General features: G+C 30.5%; 2 protein-coding genes across 3 annotated transcripts in view; both read right to left on the bottom strand.

Annotated features, from left to right (window-relative positions):
• Positions 1–5,818: 5,818 nt before the first annotated feature.
• Positions 5,819–8,005, bottom strand: LOC140051491 (beta-1,3-galactosyltransferase 5-like). Its single transcript, XM_072096726.1, has 2 exons — positions 7,721–8,005; positions 5,819–7,334 (listed from the first exon to the last, which is right to left on the bottom strand). The coding sequence occupies exon 2, from the start codon at positions 7,309–7,311 to the stop codon at positions 6,250–6,252; it is 1,062 nt and encodes a 353-aa protein (XP_071952827.1). The 5' UTR covers positions 7,312–7,334; positions 7,721–8,005; the 3' UTR covers positions 5,819–6,249.
• Positions 8,006–9,243: 1,238 nt separating this feature from the next.
• LOC140051624 (receptor-type tyrosine-protein phosphatase alpha-like) overlaps positions 9,244–19,638 on the bottom strand; it is a 71,591-nt gene continuing 61,196 nt past the window's right edge. For both annotated transcript variants that reach the window (XM_072096897.1, XM_072096896.1), the window contains 8 exons: positions 19,244–19,393; positions 18,951–19,044; positions 18,255–18,331; positions 17,660–17,794; positions 16,666–16,815; positions 13,912–14,066; positions 13,204–13,339; positions 9,244–12,787 (listed from right to left, as the gene is read on the bottom strand). In XM_072096897.1, coding sequence (XP_071952998.1) covers positions 12,713–12,787; positions 13,204–13,339; positions 13,912–14,066; positions 16,666–16,815; positions 17,660–17,794; positions 18,255–18,331; positions 18,951–19,044; positions 19,244–19,393 — 972 coding nt within the window. In that variant the 3' untranslated portion in view covers positions 9,244–12,712. The remainder of the gene's footprint in view (positions 12,788–13,203; positions 13,340–13,911; positions 14,067–16,665; positions 16,816–17,659; positions 17,795–18,254; positions 18,332–18,950; positions 19,045–19,243; positions 19,394–19,638) is intronic.

Genomic DNA, 19,638 nt, shown 5'->3' on the forward strand with positions numbered 1-19,638 from the left:
ATTAAACATTCCATTTTTACTTAGATATTTAATGCATATTCCTCTAGTAATGCATTTGTTTTTCTTTTATGTAATGTACACTAGATGTGTATTAACAAATATTTTCGAATCATAAGTATATAAGTACTGTTAGACAGGCTCTAATGAACTTGTTTTATGTTCTAAAACAGTATAGAATAATATATAGATGCAATTTTTATTTTATACACTTTTAACCATGTATATTTGGCACACTAATGTACAAAACTGTACAACAGCCATGATATAAATTAGTGCTATTTATAGAATAGACATGCACATCACTCTATATGAAAAGATTATATAACACCAGACAGATGTTAACAGCTTCTGTCTACATAATTTTCTATGGTGACATTTCTATGAACCAAAACTGCACAGCATTCAAGTACAGATAGACTCGTCCCTCCCCAATCATAAAGATTTTGAATTTAAAGGCCTATTATTATACTAGGACGATCGACGATAATTATAGATACATATGTATTTTTTTGCAGATAAAACAAAATAAACTATAGTAGGAGTTTTAATCCTATAAAATAACCATTAATGCTGCCTCTGATGAAAATAATATTTTCACATGTTTCACATGTCCAATCAATTAATTGAGTGATTTATCATGACGTCATTTGATTGGATTTTTAAAAAATACTATATTTATCAAAGATAACATAACTGGTTATCCTATAGTTGTAGAATGTAAACTTCTCTAATTGCTCTTTATGTAAGATTAAGAAGAGTGTATGCTTATCTATTTATCATTGATCATGTATGTACCAGCCTTAAAACGGTTCAGTAGTTTGAAAACAATATATTTGTTCTACATCTTTTGAACAGTAAATAATAATTACTAAGAATGTGAAACCCTGATGTCATACATAGATTTTTGCATTGAATTTGGCACTGCATATAATATGAAGCATACTATTTATTACATGTAAAAATAACACTTTTCTATTAACTTAACAGTAACAAAAAATATACACATTTTATCTAAATATACTAGAAAAATGAAAATCAGAACTTTAATAACATTTTAATTTTAAAATTCAAATTAATAATTGTTAACCCCAAAAACCTATTTAACCGAAAGATAATTTGACTATTTTTAATTTTACATAAAAGTTGTTTCAGGTTTATATATATTTTTTCACATCCAATGTTTGGTCAAAGTGAAAAACAATTATGTGACAAATGGAATATCAACAAAAACATCAGGGGGAAAATACATTAATAAAAAAAAAACACTTCTGGCAATGAGACAAAGAAAAATATAACATTGGTTTATATTTAATTTAAATCATTAGTATTTAGCATTTGTATTACCTCGCATTGAAAAATAAAATATAGGTATGATCACCCAGGGGTAAAGTAGGATTGAACAATAAATCTAGTGGTTTTAACAAAAGCATTTTATTGTATGGCGAAATTAGTTAATAATAATAATAATAGTAATAATAATAATAATAATAGCTGATTCAAGGTCTAATACATTCAGTACCTGTATATTTAGCAAAGTTAAACGTGGAAAAACATGTGTCATGACCAGATCGGATGATTTCAGATAAGTAATACAAGGGGCCATGATGTATAGTTCCGCAGCTGATGAGGTCATTCTCGGGACTAACCATGGCATAAGCATGATACAAATTGCCAAATACATGTATATTTTTTTGCATTTATGATAATGTTACGTGGAATTATGATTTTGAATCAATTTTAAATTTTAATTGCATCATAACAAGTTTCTGGTGTCAATCTACTCAAAATAATTCATTTATTAAAAAAAAATTAATAATAAAGGTAGATAGATATAGCATGGCCTATTTTACATTTTATCATTCATTGTATGCTATATGATGCAGCACACATACCATATTTGAATAGTATTGTAAATGAGATACAGTACCAGCCACAGACTTTCCAAAAACTTTTTTTTTTAAAGGAAATCCAAAAGATGCCAATGATGTTGTTTACATATTTTTTATCTTTACTCTCTTGATGTCAGTTTGTAAACATAGATATTTTATATCGCTCATCGAAATTAAATTTGAACTTTTTGATGTCAGTTTTATATTTTTTAATACAATTGAATTACAATATTCAAATATTAAAATGACATGAAAAAGTTATTTTTATGTATAAAAAACCATCAATTTCACAATACAGATTCAACACTAAACTTTAGTGTTGTAATGTTATTGTCAAAAAATGCAGCAATTCAGCCTTTGGCTGCAAAAGTATTTTTCTTGTCAATATAATTATTTAATTCTATATATATATATTATATATATACGTTAAGTCTGGAAAATAAGTAAAAACTACAGTTTGGTCTCTACAGGCTTGTTTCGTGAGTCGTGCAACTCACTCATCAGGAGACTATAATGAGAAGAATCAATTACAACGCTGCTTATAAGCACATTTACTTGTAGAATTAGCATTTACAGGTGATGCTAATTCTACAAGTAAATGTGCTTATAAGCAGCGTTGTAATTGATTCTTCTCATTATAGTGATATAGTCTCCTGATGAGTGAGTTGCACGACTCACGAAACAAGCCTGTAGAGACCAAACTGTAGTTTTTACTTCTTTTCCAGACTTAACGTATATATTTTAGCTCTACTTTACCGTATTGAGCACTTTCTAGACGGTTACATTGAACCGAACATTTATATATATTATATATATATATATATGTAAAATAGATTCTATAAACCAAATTTCTGTCATGTTTTGGTTGGGTTACTCTTGTTTATCAAAATCCTCTATTTTAATTACTAAAAAAGTATCTAATATTTATGTACAATATAATATGTTTTTTCTCGTACTTGTCCCAGTACTTGTACTGTATGCCAATACTGTATACTTATGTTTAGAGTGCATATGAGTGCATTTCCTTTTGAATTGTATGAATACATTTATTTTGCAAGCATTCTTGGAAATAATTGTATATACAATACAGTATTTATTTTCAATACCCTGGAAATGCAACCTAGTATAAAACTTGTCCAGATGCTATGGTAATTGACATTGAGGTCAAGGTAAGACTGCCAGTATAAATATGCATTTTTTCAGGAAATGTCCTCCAATTAACCTTTTTATTACATAAGTATTATATATAGAATACAGTCCTGTAAAAATAGGGAGGTAACCCTCCCTTAACCTCCCTGGTGGTATAAATATCATCAAACATGATATTTTACTTTCTTATGATTTACTTTCTTACATATATTAATTACAGTTGTACGTCAGTCACCCATACAATAAGCATGATACAGATATGAATGAAAATTACTTCTAGTAGCCAGCTAGCCTTTTGTATTTTATTGCTTTGTTAAATGGACCAAACTTCTTCCACTATAAATAGTTCATATTATTTGCATAACCTTTGACATTGTCTAAATGTAGTCAATATAATCATACAAACTGTGAAATAAACCGAGATAATGATACAATTAGACCTAGGCTCTACTATTAAATTAAATATCGTTTTTTTCCAATGAAAAAAGTAATATACAGTTAACAGTGCATGTCTGCCCAACATTTATGAAACCAAATTTGAAGAAAATAACATAATAATGCATCATATAAATTCCCTACAGACAGCAATGTTTATTGTTAAATATGTCTTTGTCAATAACACTAACAGGATATATGTAAATGTTTAAACCCTGGATAGCCAGTACCATGTCACTTGTGGTACGAATTAAGTATATCACTAAGGGAATATGGTTATGAACACTGTAAAATGCATGCAATTGTTTCATTGAAAATTCTGATAAACTGGTGAGATATGAAAACAAAAGGAATGTTTTTAAATGAAAAGATAGAGATAGATAATAAAAATATAAAAGCAATATACGGTACTGTAGTTAACTTATAAATGACCTTAAAATTGTGATAGAATGTTTGAGATGATGTTGGGTTCCTTTGCTATAAACTTGTCCATTTTTTTGCATTCTAGTTATAATAGGATATAATAGGATATAATAGGATATAATTATCAGATAACTACATTATTATGTATGTCATGTTATGGATTATTGTAATAAATGATGAAATAAAGGAAAAATGGGGAAAATGAAATGTGGAAAAGATTTTTGTAATTTTGTATAGTCAAGTCAGTGTCGTAACGTTACGGCTATGCAGGCTCAATGGCTAAACCCAGGGGCCCAACGATGCTTATGAGGGCCCCTCAGAAGGGCTCAGAGAAAAAAATGGAAAATATTAAAAATGTCACAAAAGGCTAAAAACTTTCAAGGCCTCTAGTGTTGGAGGAACACTATGTGTATTACAGACTCTTTTCTATTTCTATTTTTGCAATAAATGGAACCTAAAGAAGACTACAAAGTATTCTGCATATTGCTCAAAAACCTTGATGACACATATTCAACTACTGTACTTTAGTTTATGCTATTATTTACTTTGCCTAATGGATTGATTTACACTTTTGATAACAATGGTATACCATGACATTGATTTTATCTGATATTGTTATGCTTGACTGTGTGTACCTTTTGTAGTCTACAAAACACATACTGTACAAGACTACAGAAGTATTATTAACTGACAGTAGGCCTATATTTAAACCTAAAGTGTTATGGCATAACAGCTATGGGTCCATAGCAGTGTTCCAGTGTTGGCAGCCCCCTTAGAAGTGCTAAATTAGGAAGTTAAAAATGTTAGCAAGTTATTGCACAATTGATTAAATGTTAGAAAGAGTAATCACCAGGAATTCAACATTTTATAGATGGATATTTTTTTTTATATGTGGGATTCTTTGAAATAAAAATGGAAAATTTTACTGGAAATATAAAGTCAATAATAGGAAGTTTTACTAGACAATGTAAGTTCAAAATAAGTTCAAGGCTGAAAAACATCAGATTTAAACAATAAGTCAGCTGATTTACAAAAAAACAAAACCATTTTAATTTAACCAGACCCAGAAAAAATTTACTTGCAATTTAGTTAAAAATCAAAATCTTATACCGCAGATTCATAACCCTGTACTGCTCTTTATGAATCAAATATACAATTCTATATACCTATAGTTTCACTGTATGGTAGTTAGTACACTACAGCAGTATGTAAATAAAAATCTTTTATAAAGTATGAAAGACAGCCTGAATGAAGAACATACAAAAAAAAATACAGTATTTGAAGTTTAAAAAGTAAATGAAAGTACTGTATATAAAATTGAAAGCAAATAAACAAAACAAAAAACAGAAGTCAAGTAACAGGAAATAATCCCTACAATTACAAACTTATTTTTAGATTACAGGAGAGTATAGTCACCAAATACTTTAATTTTTTTTTGTGGTTAATGTGGTTTTTTGATGATGATGACAATACAATAACAACACATCTGCTGAACACAGATTCAATGTCAAAGACTCAAATAAATATTCTAGTCAATTAATTGGGTAGATTTTGTTCAGAAAACATGTATCAATTTCATACCATAGACTAATACAAAGCGGCTGGCCCGTACCTCTCAAAATGTTGAAAATTATAATACAAAAGATAGGCAATTTTACTTTAGCACTTCATTCAGTACACTAAAATGTATAAGCTCTTCTGTACACTCTGGTGTAATTGTATGATATAGAATTAAGCATATTATTTACAGTTGAATAAAGGATAATATATTCAAAATCAGTTACACAAGTACATTGATTAATATATTTTATATCCAGAATTTGCATTGCATTTATATTACATATTATATTTCAAAAGTATTCTATTAATTAATTCCTAAAAATTTATCAAATTTAATACGAATCGTTCAATTTACGGTACACTGCATTTAGTAATACAAAAAATATTTTGATAAAGTTTACCGAAAATTTCATTTTCAAATTTGATTAATATTGTTATAGGAATTGCTCTCCATGATTTAAATATATACAAATTTTCTTACATAATTTACAATTGAGAATTTAGTATTAACATTTAATTACAATATAGCACAAATATAGAATAAACAATTTGTTTCAACAATTATTATTATGAAAATATATAAACCCTGTTTACAACTATTTTTATTTATTGTTTTATTTTTTATTTATTCACACGACCTCTTACTGCTGATTTCAATTAAGGTCTGGATTTCACAGACCCCATTTAATGTTTTACATACCATACATAAAATTTGAGTTCTACTGAAGATATTGTAGGAATTACAAGTGTTTAGTAGTAATTAATTAACCACAACTTCCAGATACAAAATGGTTTAATCCCACCTTGTAATTTCTTTTTGATCGGCACACTTTACTACACTTTCAATCGTGTTGTTTTGGCAAACATATTGCTGCTCTGGAAGAATGTGATGAACGACGAAAAGGTAGCGATAATTACAGGTGTTCCAATTTGCATTGTACAGAGTAAATCGTCCTGTGTCTATTAGGTCTAAATTCAAAAACTCTGCGATCACTCCCATATACGCGTCCTCAACTGGAAACGGTTTTATATGCCGTGCTGCTTTAACTACTTTTTCCACAACATCTCCCGACAGAAGGTAGCCTGTACCGCTGGCATATGGAGGGTATTCTTCATGTGGATAGTCATCCCTCGACACACGCCATTTACTATCATCACGTCGTACAACCTCTAATGACTTCATTTTATTTCCAGCATATAGGTTGCTTGTAATAGTGTTATGATTCAAAAGAAAATTAGACATTAATTTGACATTCACAAAACAATCATCATCTGTTTTTAGTAAGTACTGAGGCTGACAAAACTTTGCAGCCCATGAAAACCCATTTTGTACCTTAAGCGTTAAATTTCTGTACGAGTCTATGAAATTACCCTGAAGCATGTCATTATGACGCTGCATTTCATTATCAAGTAGTATTTGCGTTGCTTGATAGTTTGTTTTACCTAGTAAAAAAACAACTTGCCATGACGATGCATTGTCATCATTTGATCGTGAGGCCCAAGTACTTCGTATACTAGCCCTCCTTTCAAAGTGATCAGGTGCTGATGTCACCAAAACCAGTAATGCAATGTTACGTTGGCATGATGTATCTTGCGGGAAAACATCAGTAAACCTCTGAACATTCCAGGTTGTACCAAGAACACTCTTTAACTTATAATTGGAACGTACTAGGTCGTCAAATACAGGATGGTCAAATGAATGATCACTCATAACTTTGATGTCAGAGCGCATTACAGAAAGCATTACAATGGTAAATACAAAAAGAAGTGTGAAAAGAAATGTGGAAGACATGGTGGTACGTGAAAGAATACGCAGCATCGCGTAGATGTAGTCAGCCATTGAAACCATATGCATTGTATGTGCTTAAACAGTGGTTCCTAAAAGAAAGATACATAATAGCAAAAAAAATGTACTGATGGAATGTTGAATGTTTAACAATTTAAATTTACAAAAAAGTAACATGGGCAAACCCTGAGGTACAGTACAGTTCTTCTATAATTTAGTACTATTTAGTATTTATTTATATTATCATGGACATGGGCTAAAAATAAAATGACTAAAAAAGCACAATTAAACTAGTTTACATATCATCAACATATTTTATATTTACAGTAACTAGCAGTTTCAAAACAAATACAGTAGGCCCTGTCCACAATTATTAGTATCAAAATGAAGAGGCTACTGCATGGTGATGGTCAATCAATAGGCCAGTGACTGCAGGATAGCCACATCGATGAGCAGACGAAACAGAACTACTACTTACCTTGCGGACTGAGGCCTACATGTTTACGCTGTGAAATACTGATTGAAAGACTGCAACTGAAGCTCAAAACATCTGAAAGACATACTAAATGTTTAATTTATTGACAACATATCTAAATATTTCGCCAGACCGTCTTTGTTCACAACCATTTTCTATCGACAGAGACTTACAACTTCTTGTTTACAATGGTTTGCGTAGACTAACGTGATTGTGTGTGTTATGAAAAGATCTCATTCTCTGTCCACGCTTACAATATATGTAAATTTCGTCACGCATGAATGTCTATTCACGCTACTATTGGCTCGTTAGTGGGTTTGGTGGAGGTTCGCCGTGAATTCATTTTAATATTCTAATTAGTTATTTCATTGATTGCGCTACAAATGAAATATTGCATTCAATGAATATCTCGTCGAAATCAACAATTGAAAATGTAATCATTTTGTTTGTATCATAACAGAAAAACAGTTTTCGTGTCTGAAAAATGTGAAAAAATAAAAAGGAAGCGCGTGCACGCTCGGCGGGTGCTGTGTGCAGGTTTGTCAATTAGATGCACTTCATGGTATTCAAACGGATATGCGTGTGCGTAACATACGACACATTTCCGTTTTTGTTAGTATTACGCCACGCGCGTCACAGAAACGGAAATGCGTCGTAAGTTACGCACACGCATATCCGTTTGATTTCCATGAAGTGCATTGAGCATGCTATCTATATATATAATATTTGAAGAGTAAATTTATCATCATGATTCATCACTCTTCATCAAATTAATAAGTAATATTATGTACAATAATTACTGTCAATCTGTATGAATTTGGATGTATGATTGAAATATAGAAATAATGCTAGACCAGTTGTTGTTTCATAATGTGGTTGGAAATGAAAATCGACGCAATCAACAGTGTAATTAAATTATAATTTTTTATCTAGGTCTAATATATTTTTTTCAACTTTCCACCACCATGCTAATATAGCTACCCAGTACCGCTCCAAACAGTTGACCATCGGGACAGTCAACTGAGATAGAAAATAATAATTTATTGTATTACTGTAGAGTAGTATGGCTATTATAAAAAAAACATTTTTCAATATGAAAGGATGCTTATATTGCTGGGCAGTTACACATCTGGCCAAAATAAATTTAGCCCGATTAAACAATGACAAAATTCACTAATATCGTTTTTTTTGTTGTTGAATGATGGCAATTTATGAATATTTTAGGAACCAGATTTCATCTGTCTTATTCAAATCAATGTTTTAAAACCTAAGAAATGAAGTGTTTTTTTAATCAGACGCAGACTATTTTCGAGTTTTGAATTAATGACCAAACTAATGTCAATTGAGTTCATTGTGTGCATGAGGGAACACACATTTGATTTCTAGGTCTAAGCAACGACTGACGACACATTGATTATTCTTATGGGACTATTATATAATGTAAACGGTATTAAAAGACATTTTAAAAGTAATTGTAGTGTAAGGCTGTTACACACACAAAATAATGAAACTATAGAAAGTCGCTATGAAAGCCTTTAAACAATTTATTTTCATAAAACTATTATTATAATATATAATACCAAATAGGCTTATGTCAACAAAAAACTGTTAGTAATCATGAAGTACAGTAAGTGAAACAAAAAATCTGTTTTATTCTTCTTCTAAATAATGATTAGAGCTGCGTAAATAATCTATTTTAATATTACAAGCAACTTTTAGGTTATAGAAATAAACAGATTAATTAACCAATAATCATAATTCATATAAAAAAAGTTGTAGAGTTTACAAAAGTTAACACAAATAATAGCTGTGTACATTATTAAAAAAAAAAATTCATATAATATATTAAATCTCTTTAAACGATGTATATTCCCTCATACTATTTGACAAAAGCATAACAAAGTACATTAAAACAAGCTAAAATCAAAATAAATGATATGATACAAGTGTGTACAGCTATGAAATTGTAACATCTTTTTAATCCTAAACAAAAGTTATAACATGTTATAGGCTGTCCCATTGGACATATGGTAAAGCATAAGAAATCTAAGTAAGAAAATATATATTTATTTGTATTCTTAAGATTACATATAAGGCACTGTACATAAGCTTCTATCTCGACTTAAATATTTATACTAAATAGTTAGTAAGCATTGTATCCAATTATCAAACATTACATTTCAAAATTATCAACTATAAACATAAATTATTAATAATATTAATAACGATATTATATAAATCTTATAAATGCGATAAAAAAATTAACAATATCTAATATTCATAATAAACATGTAGTTAATTATAGTGAGCTACATCCAGCGGAAATTAACAGTTTCTTTTCAGTTTATTTTTTATGTTGAACATGGAGCGTACTTTCTTTTGCAGGTCATCTTTCTTCAAAGGTCGATGCTTATCACACAATGCGTTATCCAGACAATTTTAAAACATATATTCTAACTTAATAATAACTACTTATTATGCAAATCTTATACAAAAATAAAATCTAAATCATTTACAGATTTGAAAATTATTTTATATTTTAGTTTTCAGTTGGTTAATATCATATTATTAATTATAATCATTAATATTAATTGCATAGATATCTAATTTGAAAGTCAAATTTCAAATATATAGATCAAGTGTTTTATTTTTGTATTGTAAAATAGAAATTACAAGTACATAATTGAGAACAATATTTCAGTACAATTCATTACTTAGTTTGAATATGTAAAAAAAGTACACAAAGTGTAAATGCAAAACTCATTATTATGTAAAAATCACAAGTATACTAGTAAAATTAAAAATGCAAACAGCTGTTGGTTACAAAGTTGAAACACAAGTGTAGGAGATATAAATTTCATTATTAAAATAGTGTACAGTATGTATGTATATAATAAATAGTGTACAGTATGTATGTATATAATAAATAGTGTACAGTATGTATGTATATAATAAATAGTGTACAGTATGTATGTATATAATAAATAGTGTACAGTATGTATGTATATAATAAATAGTGTACAGTATGTATGTATATAATAAATAGTGTACAGTATGTATGTATATAATAAATAGTGTACAGTATGTATGTATATAATAAATAGTGTACAGTATGTATGTATATAATAAATAGTGTACAGTATGTATGTATATAATAAATAGTGTAAAGTATGTATGTATATAATAAATAGTGTACAGTATGTATGTATATAATAAATAGTGTACAGTATGTATGTATATAATAAATAGTGTACAGTATGTATGTATATAATAAATAGTGTACAGTATGTATGTATATATTAAATAGTGTACAGTATGTATGTATATAATAAATAGTGTACAGTATGTATGTATATAATAAATATAAATTGTGTTAAAATTGTTATTACCAAAGTTCATTTACAAATCTTTTTAAAGGTCAGTTTAGACCTTTGTCTTCTGGAATTTATAATATGTTAGATTTAATAACATTTTACAAGGTTATATAAAAATAATAATAATCCAGACTGATTTGACATAATCCTGACTGATTTGATGTAATCTTGACTGATTTGATGTATTTCTGACTGATTTGATGTAATCCAGACTGATTTGACATAATCCAGACTGATTTGATGTAATTCTGACTGATTTGATGTAACCTTGACTGATTTAATGTAACCTTGACTGATTTGATGTAATCCAGACTGATTTGATAAAATCCAGACTGATTTTGTGTAATCCAGACTGATTTGATGTTATCCAGACTGATTTGACAAAATCTAGACTGATTTGACGTAATCTTGACTGATTTGACATAATCTTGACTGATTTGATGTAATTCAGACTTATTTGATGTAATCCAGACTGATTTTATAAAATCCTGACTGTTTTGCTGTGATACAGACTGATTTGCTGTAATACACTGTAATACAGACTGATTTAATGTGATACAGACTGATTTGATGTAATAAAGACTGATTTGATGTAATACAGACTAATTTGATTTAATAAGACTGATTTGATAAAATCCAGACTGATTTGATGTACTGTAATCCAGACTGATTTGATGTAATCTAGACTGATTTGATGTATTCCTGACTGATTTTATGTAATTCAGATAAATTAATTGATAAAATGTAGACTGGTTTAATGTAATTTTAACACTGATTTTATGTAATCTGGACTGATTTTATGTAAGGATATCAATCTGCTACAACAAACAGTAAAATATATTATGTTAATACATCTACATCATGGTTAATAAACATACTTATACAACATCATTAATTCTTTAATATTCATAATTATACTTAAAATTGTTATTGAATCACCCCCAACCTAATAAAATATTTTATAATAATTAAAAATTGTTAAAATTATTTAAGATTGGTATCAATGTCGAAAAACTATAACAAAATATTTCTTATAAGTTAAAAATGACTTTAAAAACACACACACATAATCGGTGGTACCATACAAAACACATTACCTATCTGACATTAAACACTTATATAAGTTAAACAATTATAAAAAAATAGTTATTTTCTGTTACTTAAAAAGATATAGGTACAACCCATAATATGGATGTATTCTTACCTTAAATAGAGAAGCAAAAATAATATAAAACATAAAATGAATACTACTATAACTTAAGTAGGTAACCATACTAATTATCTTAATCAATACTTTACATTCCTTAGTTTTACATTACATGATACCACAAAATAAAGCATATTTATTGTATATATTATAATTATATCCATAGAGGCAAATAAAAACTATAAAAAGTTACTTTATTTCCAAATTAATTTGTTAAGATATAAAAAATTCTAAAATTATCAAAAAACAATCCTTTTAAGAATGATGGTTACAGACACTCACAAAGTATTATAAAACTATTTTAATTTAATTTGGTCTATAAAAAAACCAACCTGTTAAAAATAAATTTGAAAGATATTTCTTTTGGTTTTTTATATTTCTAAATAATTATCTATTTCATGAATCTGACACTTTTTATTTATAGTTAGCGTAGTGGTCAAACGAGTCCATATACTCCCGTACAGCATGGTAGCAAAATCCATATTGCTCCTAAAATACAAAAATAAATAATTAATTTAGGAATATATTGTTTGGATATCTAATTTAGGAAATGCAAATAGTAAAAAGAGTAAAATATACTCACAGACATAACATTTATATTAAATGGAAACCAGAAATATTATTGAAAAATCACTGGTTTATTTGTGGGATAAAGATTTACTCCCTTCCTGTTCAAAAAGTGCTTTTTTACTAATAATGACCTCTTTATTTAAAACGTGGTGGATTTCACTGATTATGCACAGTAATCCACATGAAAAACCTTGAAAGGAAGCCCATCTTGAAAAGAAGCGCACCCAAGAGTACTATTAGCTTAGCCTTTATAAAATAAGTACATATACTGTGTTGAGCAAATAAAACAATAACACAAATTATACTTTTATGTTGTAATTTAAACTGTAACTTACAAAGTTTTGCACCATGTGAGGGCGCTGTTGGCGCAATGTTCTAACAGTTTGGAAGACGTCAATTAGACCTTCTGCTTTCACACGTTCAAGCATTATACTGAGGGCTATAAATACACCAGTTCGTCCCGCACCACCACTAGAAGATATAAATTAAGATTACAATTCATGATCATATCGATAAATATCAATAACACTAAGATTATTAATCATAGTCCTACTATAAGTTATATGTAATGCAGCAATGATACCGAGAATAACAATCTAATACAGTAGAAGCCCTATTAAGGGGTACACCTTTGAAATACAACAAAGTGCCAGCTTTGTTAAACATATATTTCCCCATGGTTTTATCATTGGAAAGCATCCACTTAATAGACTTGTTCCCTGAAAAATGTGCCAAATGGCTGGATAGGGGGAAGGGGGAGTTCTACTGTAATATGCTACAAAATAATCTTGCATATTACTTGGTATGTATCTTAATGAGTTGAAGATGGTCTGGTCTAAGCTAGGTTCTGGAAAAAATATCATTCTCAGAATGTGGCCGCCGAGCCATTATAGTTGTTGTATAATTGTATACAAAAAAAACCTGAACGTGTAATTTACCATCATCTAATCATGAGGATATACTAAAATAATAAATAAACAGCACATGATACATAATCAAAATGAAACCAATGAAATGGGAGTGTTATAATTAATATTCTTTACCTGCAATGTACAACAATTGGGAAGGTTGAATGAATAGATTCTTGGTACTTGTGAACTTTACCAATTAGGTCAACCAGACCTGTTCCACTGTTAGGGACACTAGATGGAGGCCAGCCTACATAATGATACTGGAAGACACTTCTTGACTCACCACCCTGTCAAGAAAATAAACATATATACAGATTGAAGTATGTATATCCAAATGACTTTATCAAGGCATCATGTCGGAGCCACAGATAAACCCTTTGATCTCCAGAGCTCAGCATCCTGTTGTTAAATTGCCTTGCTTTTAGGGATCGTTTCTATAAAATGTTTTGATATAAGACAGCATACTTAATGGAACATTATACAAATAACGAATGTTTATTAGTCAAATGGAGTTGCAGTAGAATTACTTAATAGAACTACAAAAAGGTATGCTAACTACTGTAAAGTACTATATAGGAACTACATTTTTGGACTAACTTTTAGATAGTTAAGAAAAGGATTTTAAACATGTGAAAGGTTTATCCATTTAAGTTGAAATTCTATGAGTATGGATGTATTTTTCTGTGAAATTATTAAGGTCTATCATTGTAATAAGTTAAAATAACATTCATTTGCTTAATATCTATCGTTAAATTTGTAATTTTCACTGGCTCTTCCATTAAAAAATCTGAGCAATAAACATTTTTTTAGGCGTAATGATATAAACTACATCAATAGATTGTTAGCAGCAACTTCATAGGAAGCAGTTCACAGCAACTAAATATACAGGTTTAGTCATAGTTAATTAAATAAAGTTAAACGACTATTTTAAAATTAATGGCGTGATGTAGGCTAAAAGGTATACAGACACTCAATTACAAAATAACGTGTATCAATTGTGCATTTATTTGAAGCCTCTATGGCATAGGCCTATAGTGAAGCCTCTATGGCATAGGCCTATAGTGAAGCCTCTATGGCATAGGCCTATAGTGAAGCCTCTATGGCATAGGCCTATAGTGAAGCCTCTATGGCATAGGCCTATAGTGAAGCCTCTATGGCATAGGCCTATAGTGAAGCCTCTATGGCATAGGCCTATAGTGAAGCCTCTATGGCATAGGCCTATAGCGAAGCCTCTATGGCATAGGCCTATAGTGAAGCCTCTATGGCATAGGCCTATAGTGAAGCCTCTATGGCATAGGCCTATAGTGAAGCCTCTATGGCATAGGCCTATAGTGAAGCCTCTATGGCATAGGCCTATAGTGAAGCCTCTATGGCATAGGCCTATAGTGAAGCCTCTATGGCATAGGCCTATAGTGAAGCCTCTATGGCATAGGCCTATAGTGAAGCCTCTATGGCATAGGCCTATAGTGAAGCCTCTATGGCATAGGCCTATAGTGAAGCCTCTATGGCATAGGCCTATAGTGAAGCCTCTATGGCATAGGCCTATAGTGAAGCCTCTATGGCATAGGCCTATAGTGAAGCCTCTATGGCATAGGCCTATAGTGAAGCCTCTATGGCATAGGCCTATAGTGAAGCCTCTATGGCATAGGCCTATAGTGAAGCCTCTATGGCATAGGCCTATAGTAAAAATGTCTATTCTATGCATTATTTTCAGTTTAGTTTTAACTCAGTTCCAAAAACAAATATTGTCTAAATTTTATTTTCTTGCATTTGATTAAAAAAATTAATGGTAATTCATAATAAATTAAAATAATAAAAAAAATATTTTAATAAATAATAAACAACTATGATTATCATATTAAATAACAAAACTACTGTAATAATAAAGATGATTGCAACATAGAAAAAAATGTGTATTAGTCTTTTTCTATAAGATTGTATGAAATATTACCATAATTAAATGTTACAAACCTCAATATCTACTGTAGATGCCCCAAGCCTGATTTCCACAAAAACATATTCAAAGGGATTGTGACAGACAATAATGATACTAAACCATTCTTTGAATTTATTTACTGGCATGCATTCTTACAAATAAGCATAGGGGATAAGGTATGCTTGAGCCATTCAAATGGATTTTGGTATACAGTATTATTCAGATTTAAAGCATTTCTCACTCTGGTTGATCCATTTTTTCCTTTCTTTAGGGACATCACCATGAAATTTCTTCTATTTTTTCCCCAAGCAATTTGCATTTAATAGATCTATTTTTTATGGATGCACTTTATTATACATTGTATGTTATATGTAATCAATTTTTGGCACTTCAGTTTTGAAATAAAAAAAGCCATTAATTATCGATAAATCTTAAAATTTAAGTTTCAAATTGGAATAGAAGATATATAGTAGAAGTAGAAATTTCCAGGTAATGACAGAATGTCAATTCTATCTGCTTATTAATAAGAATGGTGTATTACCAAGAATGAATGAAGATGAATTGTGTAAATGGAAACCAGGCTTTACAGGTCTTTCACACCTGTTCCGGCACGGTTCCGGTCCGGTCCGGTTCCGGTCCGGCGCTGGCAAATAAAATCAAAATGTTTCAATTTCACGTACCTACGCTCATTTCGATTGGCTCATAGCTGCGTGGAGCGTCGTGAAAAACGAAACATTGACGTTTGATTTGATTCGTGCCGGCACCGGATTGGAACCGTGTCGGACAGGTGTGAAAGACCCTTTCAACAAGATATCTGAACCAAGCCCTGTACAACCTGAAGCTAATGCCAATACTGTAATGTATATACAAGATCTAGAAGCAGCAGTAGCAGAATTTAAGCTGGTTTGGTTGAAGAGAGGCAGGGTACGACATCTAAGGGCTACACATACCAGAGCAATGTCTACCTTTGTATTTGTGACTTGGAATTCACGGATTATGTACTCGCTTCCTTCGATTTCTCGCTCTTCTTTCACTTGGACTGCAATTGTGTCGTGTACAACTGGTGTGTTGTCCTCTGGCCAGTACTGAAAACATTTTTCCTGAAATAAGATATGACAAGAAAATTTAATATATCTATATATATTGCCTCCTTTGTTCTTATTTCTTTATTCCTGTCAACTCAGGCAGTGCTTGTCTTATTTAACTATCTACTTTGTCTAAGAACTTTCACTTACTGTTTTATTTTATCGTTTTGATTTAGCTTTGCTTTTTTTTTTGTATTTCCATTGAGATCCAGCCACTGATACCCACAGCATTGTCATTTTTCAGTAATTTGCCTTTGGATTTATATATATATATAGTATCTCTTCGGAGATCCCGCCTCGTGAATAAAAATACTGAAAGATGAGGGCGTATCAATTTGATCTCTGGTGCGCATGCGTACAACTGAGGACTAGTGCTGTTCCGCCGTACCACGCCGAGAATGTTAAAGAGTCGCTATCCAATCGAGTTTGAACAATACCATGAAAGCCCCAGTGGTCTAATGGTTAGGACATCTGCATATCAAGCAGGCGGTCCGAGTTTGAGTCTCGGTTGGGGCGACTTTTTCTCATTCTCACAGATTTCCTCATCTTTATCGTTTCAAATTAATTAATTAAATTTCAGTATATCACCGGGCGGTTTCGAATTAATGTTTATTGCCTAATGTGTTTATATATATATATATATATATATCGTACTCTCATCTGCACATTTTTCTGGATGTTTACTTTATCGTTTAATTTAGCTTTTTGCTTATTTTATTTTGTATTTCCACTGATACCCACAACATAGTAATTTTTTGAGTAATTTGCCTTTGGATCCATATATATTTCATTGCTACAATCAGAAAAGAAGGTTTAATATTGATTTTGACTGGATAAATCTAGTAAAATAAACACCTACTCGGCCATTCTCTTCTAGATCTGTCATCATGATGATGCATGCTGTACGCTCGTCCCAAACCATTCTCCAGAAGTCTCCTGTAGTCTCTTTGGTGGGAGCTTGTGTTGCGATGTACATAGCCTTATACTCATAGCCCTGTATTAATCAAATAATAATAACAACACATAATCTCTCTCTCTCGTCTCGAAAGATGTACTAGGTTCTTTAAAGTGCACACAAGCATTTTGTGTACATTGGAACTACAGGTTTAAGTCATTATCCAGGAAGACTCGTTCTACCACCAGAACCAGGAGCCTTAAGACCCTTGCCGATGTTATGGTTATGGATTACAGTTCCACCGCTCATCCACTCACTAAATTCTTTATTTTTACCAAATCATTAAGAATGAAAAATAAGAAGAATGTTACAAATTGGCAGTCTGCAATGAAAAACAAAATGTAAAAATAAACTGAATGAAAAATGAAGAAGCTAACATGAAAGGAGTGTATTAAACATCGTCACATTTTAGAAACACAACTAGAACACAAATATATAACAAATCAAAACAAAAAAATATATTCTCTGCTTATTTTTATATAAGATAAAAGAAACTCACATCAATATAAGAGGCGTTGATATAGTCTGAATGTTCCTTGCCAATCAAACGTTGTAATTTTACTCGATTGATATCATCTAGAATGAAAATGACACACATTATTATTTAGGAATTGTTTTAATGATTACTAATATTGTACAAATAGTTTTAAATACTAGACAACAAGACCCTATATATGATAAATATTTCTAATCATGTATTACTTGTTTAGATAATAGCATAAAACACCTGGGCGTTAAGAAGCATATTATGTAACGCTGTAGATGGCTGCTAAATATGCATGTTAAGAAGAAAGTTTAAATGACCACCAATACGCTATATTTGGAAAATATTAAGAAATAAGAAATTACATCAACAATAACAGAAGATTACATGGGAAACATAGTGTATGATGTGATGACCTGGAGACCAACCCAGGGCAAAAGATCAATTAGATGACCAAGTATGACATTGATGGATTTGCTGCAACAAGATAAGCTATTACTGTATCAAATAATGTATGTAGAATAGGAAGGAATGAAGGTCCATCATTGCAGAAGATACTGGATATATATTATATATTATATTATTTTTATTCAACCTAAACAGTGTATGCTGACAATGAAGCGGCCCTCATGATGAGGGCCGTGTGGCTGTGTGTGTGCACACAGGTAAACCCCTACTCGAAACATGTGTTAGTAACATCATTTTACTTACATGGTATTACTTGCAGTAATCTATTCTTTGCTTTGTTTGGTTCTAGTGTCCCATCCTTTTGTGTTAAATGAGTATTTGGGATTTGCGTCACCCTCTAAAAGAAAAACAAACAATAGATCTATACTCTATGAAAAATATCAAATAATCATGATAAAAAAAAATTAAACATTGTTATAGAGTACTTTAATTAGTATTCATATATATTTTAATAAAATATAAGACACACGCTATGTGACATGTATTTCACATTCATTCTTGTTTTTCTTCTGAAGATCAATGTGTTTTCTTCTTACCCTAAATTCCAGTTCTAAGTTTGTGAAATCCGAGTCTGATTGCTTTATTACAAGATCAGACCACTTCTTTTGCATACTTGTTACATCTATTTCTGATTCTTTGTATTGATACTCTTCCATAAGTGCTTTATGTATAAAAACATACTGAACCTGTGGGAAACCAACATCATTTGGGTTACAATCAAATCAAAGTAAATAAAAAAAAAATGTAATATATCATTCTTGACCATAAAACATATATTATTATTGTATTTATTCTATGACACTTACCCCTACTACCTCAGTCTCTCACCTCACTTATCCTCTTACAACAACTACTTAACAACTACCCTTCTGATAGGTACAAATCTGACCGATACCCTTTTAAGCTACCCCTCTGACAGCTACCCCTCTGA

Source organism: Antedon mediterranea, chromosome 6, assembly GCF_964355755.1.
Source record: "Antedon mediterranea chromosome 6, ecAntMedi1.1, whole genome shotgun sequence".
NCBI classification, from domain to species: Eukaryota; Metazoa; Echinodermata; class Crinoidea; order Comatulida; family Antedonidae; genus Antedon; species Antedon mediterranea.

Excerpts from the sequence above, each read along its gene's own strand:
- LOC140051491 (XM_072096726.1), bottom strand. The coding sequence starts at position 7,311 with ATGCATATGGTTTCAATGGCTGACTACATCTACGCGATGCTGCGTATT.